This window comes from Xenopus laevis, chromosome 7L (assembly GCF_017654675.1).
Source record: "Xenopus laevis strain J_2021 chromosome 7L, Xenopus_laevis_v10.1, whole genome shotgun sequence".
In the NCBI taxonomy this organism is placed as follows: Eukaryota; Metazoa; Chordata; class Amphibia; order Anura; family Pipidae; genus Xenopus; species Xenopus laevis.
In genome coordinates, this window is record NC_054383.1 from 67311032 (window position 1) to 67325063 (window position 14032).

The 14032-nt window shown below is 42.5% G+C and overlaps 1 protein-coding gene across 2 annotated transcripts in view; it reads right to left on the reverse strand.

The window, feature by feature from the left end:
• Positions 1 to 4838: 4838 nt before the first annotated feature.
• Positions 4839 to 14032, reverse strand: part of exosc10.L (exosome component 10 L homeolog) — a 45019-nt gene continuing 35825 nt past the window's right edge. The window contains 2 exon segments of one of the 2 annotated variants that reach the window (NM_001091353.1): positions 4839 to 4972; positions 5710 to 5789. In NM_001091353.1, coding sequence (NP_001084822.1) covers positions 4942 to 4972; positions 5710 to 5789 — 111 coding nt within the window. In that variant the 3' untranslated portion in view covers positions 4839 to 4941. 2 annotated transcript variants of the gene reach the window in all.

Genomic DNA, 14032 nt, shown 5'->3' on the forward strand with positions numbered 1-14032 from the left:
TAGGTTCTAAGAGAGCTTAGTTCAGTTTTAGACCAGCCTCTATTTTTAATGTTCTCAGACTCAATTTCATCCAGTATGGAAGAAAACCTGATGAATTCTTATATTTAAAAAACAGATTATAGTCTCAGCCTGGAAATTATAGGCCAGTAAATTTGACATTCATGGTGGGCAAATGATTTGAAGACTTGTTAAGGGATCACATTCAAAATGTTGTCCTGGTGAATGGCATTATGAGCAGCAATCAGCATGGCTTTATGAAGGATAGGTCATGTCAGACAAATTTGATTGCTTTTTATGATGATGTAAGTAAGACACTGGACAGCAGCACCAGTAGATGTGATCTATTTAGATTTTGCCAAAGCGTTTGATACAGTACAGCACAGACTGCTTTCTAAACTAAGAGCCGTTGGGCTTAATTAAATTGTTTGCACATGGATAGAAAACTGGCTACAGGATTGGGTACAGAGGGTGGTTGTTAATGGTACTTTCTCTGCTTGGAGTAAGGTTATTAGTGGGGTCCCTTGGGGTTCTGTATTGGGTCCACATTTATTTAACTTGTTCATCAATGACTTAGGGGAAGGTATTGTAAGTAATGTATCAGTGTTTGCAGATGACACAAAACTATGTAGCCCAATTAATTCCATCCATGATGTGGCATCCTTGCAACAGGATCTTGACAAACTGGCAATCCGGCTGGTAAGTGGCAGATGAGATTTCAATATCAATAAATGTAATGCACCTGGGATGTAAAACTAAACAAGCCAATTATACACTTAATAGGACTGCATTAGGCAAATCCACAATGGAGAAGGACCTTGGAGTCCTTGTAGATAATAAACTTGGCTGTAGCAAGCAATGCCAGTCAGCATTTGCAAGGTCTTGAGCTGTATTAAAAGATTCACGGGAGGAGGGGGTTATTCTTCCACTGTACAGAGCACTGGTACGGCCCCATCTAGAATATGTTATGCAGTTTTGGTCCCCAGTGCTCAAACTGAATATTATTGAATTGGAGAGGGGACAGAGAAGGGAAACTATGCCGGTAAAAGTTATTGAAAATCTCAGCTATGAGGAAAGACTAAGTTGTGGTTGTTTATGCTGGAGAAGACACCTTTAAAGGAGAACAAATCCCATAACCTCATCACTACCCTCCACTGAGTAGTAGTGGTAGTATTTGGGATGGGGTTCAATTTATTGGTAGAGCCTTGGATTTGTCCAATTAATTTTGTGGTTGGGGAGTGTCCCATATTTATCTATGAGAAAGTGGAGGTTGCTTGAGTAAGAGTGAGGAGCACATCATGAAGGAAGAGGGAAATTTTATATTGCATTCCTCACTGCGATAGCCTGTGACTTTATTGTCAAAACATGGGTCAAGGGGGAAAGAGGGCAAGGGGACATCCCTGGCAGATGACATTCAATATCTGTATAGTTGTGGAAAGTCATCCTTTTTGTTTCACTGCCACAGTTGGGCATGAGTATAGGGCTGAAACACCTTTATGGAAAGAACCCTCAAATCCCATGAAGTTCAACATTTTATACATATAAACCCTAGCCCTTTGAAGGTTTTCAGCACATCGAAGCTTAAAAACAATAGCCGAGTTTTAATAGTATTCACTAGATTAATCACTTTACAAGCATTGATGTCTGCTTACCTATTGGTAACGAAGTGTACTTGATCCTGATTTATCAAAGACATAACTCAAAAGATTTTGCTAAATATTTTGAGATTCTTATGCAACAAAGCTATCAGACAGTAGCTACAGCAAGACAGAGGACTCCGCTTTCAATATAAAAGGTGGTGGCTGCTAGAACCAACTTAATTACACTATGTTAGAAGAAGAGGAGGCATCGAACTCCTGTTGAATCTCCTAATGAGATGAGTTTGGAAGCATTGGAATTTTATAGGCCTTGTGTTTACAAGAAACCCCTAGGGGAGGCTTTGAAGCAAGTGGAGCAAGAATCTTATCTAAAGATTCTGGGAGTCTAGCAAGCCTATGTAAGGAAGAAACTGAGTTTGCCAGGTCGTGTGCCAGGGGAGGGGTGGTTTAGGGATAGAAGCCAAAGAACCTGAGGCATCCATATAATCCATGGGGACTGCCTGAGGTGGGCTCGAGCAAAAAACACAAAGGCTCCAAAATCCCCAAAAGTATTGCGAGTACAGGGGGTGACCCCAAACATATGTAAGCTTTTACATAGTATGCGCCTATTAGACAAACAGAGGCTGTCACAACCAGTGTTTATCAAACACAGCACAGTCATACCCTCTACTTCCTCTTAAATATAAACTTACATATGCATGATACATCTGTAGCTAAGAAAACTCAAAATATTTGCCTCACCTGTATTTTAAACCTTTCAACTAATATTAGAAAACAAACACTGGATACTTTTCAACATACTGCATAGTATGACTTAGGAAACTCTGCAAGAAACTACCTCTGTTGTCTTCTATGAAAGACCAATAGTAACATAGTAAGTTAGGTTGAAAAAAAGACATGTCCAAGTTCAACCTTTTGACTTTTTTTTCTTTTAACCTGCCTAACTGCCAGTTGATCCAGAAGAAGGCAAAAAAAAAAACCATCTGAAGCCTCTGCAATTTGCCTCAGAGGGGGAAAAAAATTCCTTCCTGGCTCCATAAATGGCAATCGGACTAGTTCCTGGATCAACATGTACTATGAGCTATCTTCCATAACCCTGTATTCCCTCACTTGCTAAAAAGCCATACAAACCCTTTTTAAAGCTATCTTATGTATCAGCCTGTACCACTGATTCAGGGAGAGAATTCCACATCTTCACAGCTCTCTGTAAAATACCCCTTCCGAATATTTAGGCGGAACCTCTTTTATGCTAATTGGAATGGGTGACGTTGTGTCAGCTGGAAAGACCTACTGGTAAATAAAGCATTAGAGAGATTATTATATGATCTCCTTATATATTTATACATAGTTATATCACCCCATAAACGCCTCTTCTCCAGCGTGAACATCCCCAGTTTGGCCAGTCTTTTCTGATAGCTAAGATTTTCCATACCTTTTACCTGCTTAGTTGCCCTTCTCTGGACCTTCTCTAATACAATAATGTCCTGTGAGAGATGGAGACCAAAACTGTACGGCATATTCTAGATGGGGCCTTACCAGTGCTCTATAAAGTGGAAAAATGATGCTTCCTTTTGTGAATCAATGCCCCTTTTAATACAGCTCAAGACCTTATTTGCCCTTGATGCTGCTGATTGGCATTGCTTGCTACAGCCAAGTTTATTATCTACAAGGACTCCAAGGTCCTTTTCCATAATGGATTTGCCTAGTGCAGTCCCATTAAGGGTATAAGTGGCTTGGATATTTTTACATCCCAGGTGCATGACTTTACATTTATCAACATTGAATCTCATTTGCCACTTAGCTGCCCAGATTGCCAGTTTGTCAAGATCGTGTTGCAAGGATGCCACATCCTGGATGGAATTGTGCTGGATAGTTTTGTGTCATCTGCAAACACGGATACATTACTTATAATGCCCTCCCCTAAGTCATTAATAAACAAGTTAAACAAAAGTAGACCGAATACCGAGCCCTGAGGGACCCCACTAACAACCTTACTCAGAGTAGAGAATGTACCATTAACAACCACCCTCTGTACTCGATCCTGTAGCCAGTTTCATATCCATGTGCAAATGAATTCATTAAGCCCATCAGACCTTCGTTTAGAAAGCAGTCATTTGTGGGGCACGGCATCAAATGCTTTGGCAAAATCCAAATAGATCACATCTACTGCCCCCCCCACTGTCTAGCATCTTACTTACCTCATCATAAAAAGCAATCAAATTAGTCTGACATGACCTATCCTTCATAAAGCCATGCTGATTGCTGCTCATAATGTCATTCACTAGGACAACATTTTGAATGTGATCCCTTAACAAGCCTTCAAATAATTTGCCCACCACAGATGTCAAACTTTCAGGCCTATAATTGCCAAGCTGAGATCGTAATCCCTTTTTTAAATACTGGAATGACATTAGCTTTTCTCCAATCCATTAGGTACCATACCAGATGAAAGTGAATCTGAGAAAATCAGAAATAATGCTCCTCAGAATCAATCATCTATAATTGTGGCACAATGATACATATATTAGGTATTTTTTGTTGTTGTTGCAAGGATTAGAGTCTTAACTGTTCAGATGAATGAAATGTACCAATGTGTACCCTTGCATTTTCTTGGATGTGGAATTTGTATTTCTTTATTAAAAGAAAATATTCTCGGTCCTTGCTGTGATGGTGGCACTCTATGTCAAGGCGTGCAAGTCTTAGATTTTAGATGGCTGCCATGCATGCTCATTGGCAGCAGGTTCTGAGATATGGAAATGAAAGTGGACAAAGTAAAGCCTATGCATGTCATGATGCCAGTTAGGCTCATGAACTTTTAGAGCTGAATTACGTATAGGATGTATGGTGCCGATGTCAACTGCAAATCAGTTCTGAAGTCCACATTATGAATGATAAAGTGCAGCAAATAGCCATCATAGTAGCATCTTTGGATGTTATAAGACTATACCTACGGATTCCCCATAATTTGGAATTGGTAGGGGAATAATAAAAAAAAAAAAAAAAAAAGGATTTAATTTAACTTAATTTTCATTGTTGTTATCGACAAGATTCTATTCAGTGCAACGAGTCATACACTTATAAGGATATATATTTGCAGCTTATGTTTACCTCCCATTACCTTACCCATTTTGCTTTAAATTGTAAGCCTTTGTGGATAGGGTTCCCACTGCCTCTCTAGCCAATAAAATGATGGCAGTTGAAACCAACACAGACAAGATTAGACAAGGAGTCTAAAAACTTTTGTATATTAAAAGTTTAATAAAAACGCAAGCAAAAAAAAAAAAAAAAAAAAAAAAAAAAAAAAAGATTCCAATGAGCTCTTCTTTCTCCAGGAATGATCTTGCTTCTATCTCCTGGGCCAACTATGTCGAAATCCACTAGAAACAGAGAAAGAGCTAGATTATGATTTGGATTACTTTAAAAGTAAATCTTAAAATGGAAATGATGTTGAAGTTCATGGATTGGAAGCTTATGGTATATTTTAAGGCCAATGGCACATCATCTGGAGCAAGTGAATGTTTTTTGAGTTGATGTTCTCCTGTCTGTGTTCCATGTGCAGACAACACTGGTGTCAAAATTTGCTATAAGCCTTATTCACCATAAGCTTCAAATAAGAAAAATAAACACTTTTCCAGAACAGAGCGCTTTCATAGAGGGATTTCCTGCAGCAGAGTATACATTTAACACTCAGATTCTGGCATTTCACAAAACCAAACATGTAAGTTCCCAATTCTTATTAAAGGGATACTGTCATGGAAAAACATGTTTTTTCCCCCAAAACACATCAGTTAATAGTGCTGCTCCAGCAGAATTCTGCACTGAAAACCATTTCTCACAAAAGCAAACAGATTTTAGCCATGTAAGCACTGGGTACAGGTGACAGTGTTTTAGCAAGTACAAAGCTCTGCTGTTGCAACATCTTGAATCAGCACAAGGGAGGTTGACTAAACTGAAATAAGGCAAGGTAACAAATAAATGAATGGTTCTAGTCACTATAATAAGCAGACAAAATTAACCAAAGCAAATCTACATTACAATGTGTTTTAAAGAAAAGTTTCCTCCAAGCTGTGGCTATCGACAACTTTCAAGACATTATACAATAAATTTTACATACCGGTCTGACTTTGTTGCTACAAACGACATGCTTTTATTTCCCATTAATTGGTGTCCTTTCCTGGTCGAAGTATTTTTCTTCTGTAAAATATACAAGGTGCAAAAAAAATGTATTACCAATTTGGTATACTACACCTCATGTGCATTATCATTTATTTATATAGAGCCAACAAGATACAATAGAACTAGGAGCGAGACTTGATCACACTCACTTCAAAACAATGTGCAAAGCTGGTATGCACTGACCCTAACAGACAAACTGGAAATATTGTGAAGGTTACATTTTTTTCCCATAAACTTTCTCATGGAAATACACTTTCTAAATATAATCAATTATTTGCAGTTTCTTTTGTTCTTTTACAGAGTGAAAGAGAGAATATGTTTTGAGAGATTGTGGAAAGAGGGATAGTAAAAATAATTATATCATAAATTATACAGAACTTTTAAATTTATTTGCATTTAGAAAAGGTCTTATTTTCAGGAGATGAAGCTCAAATTAAATTCTCACTCTTCACTCTAAGGTTATTATTGCTCTAAATCTTGCTCCACAAAATATAAAGGACTGAATACTCAACAGAATATTATATTTATATTTTTATTAAAAACTATATATTTCACTGTAGGATTTAGGCTACGGGCACAGCAAGCGGATGATCTGCTTTTTCCACCTGCATTTTGTACGCAGACAAAGACTTACCAAAGACTTTTAGGGGCAGATTTATCAAAGGTCGAGGTGAATTTTTAAAGTTAAAACTTCGAATTTCGAGCTATTTTTTTGTACTTCGACTAGGGAATAGTCGTTGAAAAAAACGTTGAAATTCAAATATCAAAATTTATGATGTACTGTCTCTTTAAAACTTTGACCATTCACCATCTAAAACCTGCCAAAGTGCTGTTTTAGCCTATGGGGGACCGCCTAGAACCTATATGGAGTCAATTGGTGGACTTTGAGAAATCAAAGTTTTTTGGGGGAAAAACTTCGAAGGAATATCGCATTCAATTGAATTCGATTCTATCGTACGATTAGAATTTGGCCGAATACGGACCTCTTCTACCCAAAAAAACAAAAACAAAAAAAAACACTTCACTTTGGTTGGTCTTTTTGAAAACGAATTTTGAAGTTTTTTCAATTCGAAACTCGACCCTTGATAAATATGCCCCTTAGTGTGAGGTTTGCTGACCAAGTTTTAGAGGGGTCGTTTACCTTCCAACACTTTTTTCAGTTCAGTTGGCTTCAGATAGTTCACCAGAAACAAAGATTTAATCCAATTACTTTTATATTTTTTTGTGTGACCATTTTTCTAATATAAATGTAAAGTTTCATTTTTCACCTTCTAAAGCAGCTCTGAGAGGGGGGTCACCGACCCTGTAAACTGTTCTAAATTGATACATTTAGTTGATACATTTCTTATCTTTGTCCCTGCTGAGCAGAATTCCTGTATTTCATTAACAGTGTGAATACTCCAGAGATGCTGCTGAGAAATGTATCAACTAAATGTGGCATAAGTGTAACAGTTTGGAATGCTCCTGGATCACAGAGTTGCCAGACTGAAACACTAGAGACAGGGCCATTAAACTTTAAAGGGGACCAGAGATCTATACATTTATAAGTTGGAAAAACACAGAATTATTTCCTTTTGTCTTTTGACAATACTTTTCTCCATAGCAGAGGAAGTATCCTCAATACTAAAGGAGAGCTAATCCCTAAAAACTAATGACTAAAAATTAGGCATGCACTGAATTTGCGATTTGGTTCGGGATTCGGCCTTTCAGCAGGATTCGGCTGAATCCTTCTGCCTGGCCGAACCAAATCCTAATTTGCATATGCAAATTAGGGGCAGAAGGGAAACCGCATGACTGTCACAAAACATAGAAGTAAAAAAAGTTTCCCCCTTCCCACCCCTAATTTGCATATGCAAATTAAGATCTGGATTCGGTAGAATCTCTTGCGAAGGATTCTGGTGTTCCGCCGAATCCAAAATAGTGGATTCAGTGCATCCCTACTAAAAATGCCATATTTTATATACTGAATTTATTGGACCAGCCTAAAGTATCAGCTTCTCAATAGCAGCAATGATCCAGGACTTCAAACTTGTCACTGGGGGTCACCATCTTGGAAAGTGTCTGTGACATTCAAATACTCAAGAGCAGCTGTGGAAAAGCTAAGCTTAGAGGTCGCAAATTATCAAGTAGAAATATAAACATTTTTTCATACTCACTGTAATTTCTATTTCCAAGCCACTTCCATGGCAGCATTCACCAACATGGGTTAATCCTGCCTATCAGGTCACTGGACATGAAAGGGTTAACGATAGGTTTAAAATACTCTGCTCCTCCCAGCAATCCTCGTCTAGTAACAAGCTCCAGAAGAAAGGAGGGAAGTTGGTGAATGCTGCTATGGAAGTGACTTGGAAATAGAAATTACAGTGAGTATGAAAAAATTTCTATATTTCCCAAGTCACCCATGGCAGACAATTCACCAACATGGGATTTCCCCAAGCTTAAGAAGGGAGGGACCAAAAGTTGTACAGGGATTGGATAAGGGGATCCAATGCAGATTTACCGGGACTTATTCTTAAAGGACCAATGAGGTTACAGGAAATCTTAATAGGATAAAAGCTTCCGTGCACGGAGCTGCTGTGTCATATTTTATGCAGCAGCTCACTGAAAGCAGGGGGGCTAATCGAGTGAAGCATGGCTGGGCCCCCCCTTAGACACAAAATCATGCGGACCTGGGACAACTGTCCCCCCTGTGACCCCCTGATGGCGGCCCTGTCTCTCATATTCAAGGCCCAGACCGTGTAAAAGGATGTTAAAGGTGCCCCCACTCTGCTGGTCTGAGCCGGCCTGATCTCAATACTTTTTCTCTGCATGGGCTGAGCTGAAAGTAGAGTTCTCCTATTGGGTGGACGACTTTCACCCCTTGTGGACTTCTAGCTTGATTGCCTTCCAGCAGCCCTTCCATATCTAGGCTGTCTTGAACCTCGAAAGGACCTATTCATGGGGGAACTAGGCCTGCCCCCTTGACGCCTGAACCTCTTCTCTTGCGGCAAAAATACGCTCTTGGCTCCAGAAGCCTTCTTAATGATGGAATCGAGTTTCTCGCCAAAGAGCATATCCCCATTCGAACGGCAACTGACATAGATTCACCTTAGAGGCCGAGTCTGCCAACCATTGTTTTAACCACAAGGCCCTTCTTGAAGACACCGAATGTGCCATTGTTCTGGAAGCCAGATGTACCAGATCTAGAGAGGTATCTGCCATGAAGTCCACCACTAGCCTCAATTCAGAACAACATTTCACGTAAGATTGATCTTTTAACATATGAAGAAATGACCTCCTCCAGGTTATCCAACCAAACCTTCATGGCTCTTGATGTAGAGGTCAAAGCTACTGCCGGCCTACATGTTGCCCCTGCTGATAAAAAGGTCTTCTTAAGATCCGTTTCTCCATCGGATAACGGAAAGCTGCCGCATCATCCACCGGCAGTGTTGTTTTCCTCGCCAATCTTACTACTGCAGCAACGACTCTAGGAGGGTTATCCCATAATTTGGAGAGATTCTTCCACTGGATATTTTTTTGCAAACTTTCCCTGAATAATAAACTTCTTTTCTGTTCTCTTCCATTCAGTATTGATGATCTCTTTAATTGAATCATGCACTGGAAAAGTCACCTGTCTTTTCCTGACAGATGGAAAAAACTGGTCTTCCTCACTGCTTTTACCAGATTCTCTACTGTAGTAGGATCAAATGCAATTTTCTCTTCAGACATTACTTATCCTTCCTCTGAGAACTCAATGCATATCCCCAGGAGAATACAACTCTTCATCTGACACATCCGATAAAGACTCATATGGCAACTCTCTGACCCTTTTAGCTTTCCTCTGTACTCCAGAGGTAGAAGCAGTAGCCTCTTGCATGCCTTGCACCACAGCTTGTTTGATTCCATATATCCATAGCAGGCTTACCTAGGACCTTTGGGCTGAGATCCTTTTCCAGAACCAGGCTGATCCATAGCAACCTGTAATATATTATGTCATGAGCTAGACATCTAATTATCACACCAAACAATTTTTTGGAGAGGCACTCACAATCTGTAGCAGAACGTAGTTCAATGCTTCCCAACTTCAAGGTTTAGGTGTAATGTCACATCCACCAATATCGCCACCGTTGTTCACACTGCAAGCCCCCTCTTATTGCGTCACATTTGGGCGCCGTTTTCTCATGCGTCTATTTCAGACGTGCGTCAATTCCGGCGCACATTTCCTCGTGCGTCACTTCCAGGAGCGCGGTCTTCTTGCGCGTCACTTTTTGGACATGCGTCAATTCCAGGTGCGTGACTCGTATCCACAATCGGGAACGCGTATCTCCATGGAACCAAACTATGCCTCCTACTTACATGGCGCCGTATCCAACTGAATCGGCTAATCTCCTGGTCTGCCTCATCCTCCTCTTTATGAGGGAATTCCACAGCAGTTCCAGAACTCATCCCTGCCCAATGGGTTCTTTTCACCACAAGGCATCAGAGGGGGGAAAGAGTGAGAGACCCACTCATGGCATGGTAAGATTAGCAGCCTGCAGTGACCTGGACAGGAAAACGGGATTTTTGATACTCACCGTTAAATCTGTTTCTCTGTAGTCGATAGGGGGACACAGGGACTCTAGGGGTTAAGCTCCACCCTCTAGGAGGCAGGACACTTAGAACTGATTTGCAGGGGGCGTGTCCGGGACTCCGTCTTAACCCCCACTGCCATAATCCCTCAGTTTGTACCAAAGAGACTGCTGAAAAAGGGATTATCATAACTAAACAACTAGCATAAGGTAAAACAGGAAAACATTTCCCATGGACCAAAGGTCAACTTTCGCTCAGGGTAGGGAAGCCCTGTGTCCCCCTATCGACTACAGAGAAACGGATTTAACGGCGAGTATCAAAAATCCAGTTTTCTCTGTCGTCTCAGGGGGACACAGGGACTCTAGGGGACTTAAAGCAGTCCCAGAACAGCAGGGCAGGAGCGAATTGGAATCCGACACGTTACTGCACTACAGTGTGCAGAACCTTGCGGCCAAAAGCGGCCTCAGCTGAGGAGAACGTGTCAAAACTGTAAAATTTTGTAAATGTGTGAACAGAGGACCAGGTGGCCGCTCTGCAGATCTGATCCAAGGATGCAGAGTTACGCCACGCCCAAGATGGTCCCAGGGACCTTGTTGAATGTGCACGAACATTCTCTGGCGGTGGTCTGCCCTTGGATAGGTAGGCTTGACGAATTGTCTCTCTTATCCACCTTGCAATCGAGGCCTTGGAGGCTGCCATGCCCTTTCTTGGTCCGGAGGGCACGATAAACAGGGTTTGAGAACGTCTGAAGGATTTGGAACGTTCCAGATACCAGCGGAGTGCTCTAACCACATCCAACTTGTGCAATCGTCGCTCCTTCTCATTCTTGGGGTCCGGACAAAGAGATGGAACCACTATCTCCTGGTTGATGTGGAAGGAAGATACGACCTTTGGAAGGAAGGATGGCACGGTTCGTAGTACTGCCTTGTCCTTATGGAAAACCAAAAGGGAGGGATCGCAAGATAAGGCACCAAGTTCTGACACTCTTCTGGCTGAAGAAATTGCTACAAGGAAAACCACCTTCCAGGTAAGCCACTTTTCAGATACCACCCCTAAGGGTTCGAATGGAGGGTCTAGCAGAGACTCTAGAACGAGGTTGAGATCCCAACCTGGGAGCGGTGGACGGAAGGGAGGAACGATGCGTGCTACTCCCTGTAAGAAGGTACGGACAGAATTGTCTAGTGCCAGAAGTGATTGTAGTAAGACGGACAGAGCTGATACTTGCACCTTCAGGGAACTTAGCTTCAATCCCAACTGAAGGCCCCTCTGGAGAAAAGATAAAATCCTTGGAACGTTGAGGTCCAAAAACGGTAGATCTGCATCTTTGCACCAGTTCCAGTAACTCCGCCAGACTCTGTGGTAAGCTCTAGAAGAAGTAGGTTTTCGTGATTTGAGCATAGTAACAATGACTTCTTCGGCTATACCCTGTCGTCTCCAAATGGTTGCTTCAACAGCCATCCCGTCAAAGCAAAGAGACCCGGATTGTGATGGACTATGGGACCCTGCTGCAGTAGATTGTGTCTGGGAGTGAGACGAATTGGTTGATCTATGGTCATCTCCTGAAGATCGGAGAACCAGGTTCTCCTGGGCCAATATGGTGCTATCACGATGACTGTGATTTCTGACCGTCTGATTTTCTTCAACACTCGAGGTAGCATGGGGAGAGGAGGGAAGACATAGGCCAGGTTGAAACGCCAAGTCTGAGTCATGGCGTCTCCTCCCATCGCTATCGGGTCCCGAGAACAAGCAAAGAACTTGGGTACCTTGCGGTTGGTTCTGGATGCCATCAGGTCGATTTGAGGTAGGCCCCATACTTCTACCAATTCTGCGAATGCTTCCGGATGGAGTTCCCATTCGCTCGGATCCAGCTGGTTTCGGCTGAGAAAATCTGCTCGTGTGTTGAACACCCCTGGGATGTGAATGGCGGATAGTCTCACTGCTAAAGCTGCTCTGCTGCGGGTCCCTCCTTGTCTGTTTATGTACGCGACTGTGGTCGAGTTGTCGCTTTGTACGCGTACGGACTTGGTTTGAAGCTGATGTGACCAGTGATTTAGGCCTAGACGTACCGCCCGAAGTTTCAGTATGTTTATGGGCAGCTTGGCTTCTTCGGGGGACCTTGTACCGATAGATTGTTCCAAGTTGCTCCCCAACCTATTAGACTTGCGTCTGTGGTGACAACATTCCAGTCTGGTATTGCCCAGGATTGACCCATGGCTAAGTTGTCCCTTCTTTGCCACCAGGTGAGAGACTCTCTTGTCGTGTTTAATAGGGTGAACTTTTGTGAGAGAGGGCCTCCCTTCCACATTGAGAGAATGTTGGCTTGTAGTGGTCGAAGATGGATTTGTGCGAAGGGAACCGCCTCGATGGATGAGACCATCAGTCCTAGCACTCTCATTGCTAAGTGAACCGTAGGTCGTTGGTTGCGTAGAAGAATGCTGATCTGGTCTTTGATCCTTAACTGCTTGTCTCGAGGCAAGTATACCCGTTGAGTCAAGGTGTTGAACCGGAGACCCAGAAATATCATTTGGTGACTGGGCCGCAGGTTGGATTTTTCCCAATTGATGGTCCATCCGAAGCTCTGAAGTAGCTCTATCGCCTGTTGAAGATTTTGTCTGCTTTGATCTTCTGTCCTGGACTTGAGGAGAAGATCGTCCAGGTAAGGTGTCACTGAAATCCCTTGGAGTCTCAATGTTGCCGCGGACACTGTCATTAGTTTGGTGAAAACTCTGGGAGCTGAGGACAGTCCGAACGGTAACGCTACAAATTGGTAGTGTTGGTTCTTGAATGCAAACCTCAGGAAGCGATAATGTGGAGGCCAGATCGGAACATGGAGGTAGGCATCCTTGATATCTAGGGACATCAGGAAGAGTCCTGGATCCATCCCCCGGATGACAGAGCGCAGAGTTTCCATCTTGAATCGTACAGATCGAATGTGTTTGTTGAGAAACTTGAGATCCAGGACTGGTCTGAACGATCCATCCTTCTTGGGGACTAGAAACAGATTGGAGTAAAACCCCGAGAATGTCTCTGACTGAGGCACTGGAACAATTACTCCGTTTCTCTCCATGTTGGTAATGCAGTCGTAAAAGGCTTGAGCCTTCATGGGATTGGAAGGAACCCGAGACATGATGAACTTTCTGGGTGGGGTTGAAGAAAAGTCGAGATGGTAACATTCGGCTATGATTTCGTTGACCCAGGCGTCTGATGAATAACGGTTCCATACCTCCCGGAATCGTAGAAGTCTGCCCCCTAATGGTTGCTGGGATTCCGGAGGGGGTGACCCGTCATGCGGAGGTAGATTTATCCGCCGGGGACCTGCTGTGGAACTTGTTGGACTTCCACGTGGGTCGACCCTTGTTGTTTGTCTTTGATCGAAAATGGGAACGTTGTGGAGAATGGTTTCGTCTTGTAAAACGTCCACCTTGGGGACGAAAACATTTTCCTCGTCTCACAGAAGGCGTAGATCTACTTTTGTTTTGAGGAAGAAATGTACTCTTTCCCCCTGTGGCTTGCGAAATTATCTTTTCTAGCTCCTCACCAAACAGACGTTGTCCTTTAAAGGGAAGTGAAGTTAGGGATTTTTTGGAGCTGAGATCGGCTGTCCAGTTCTTAAGCCACAGTGTTCTGCGGGCTGCCACAGAGAGGGCTGACGTGCGGGCTGTAATCTGTGCGGTGTCTAGGGTGGCGTCGCACAGATAAGCTGATGCTTCCGC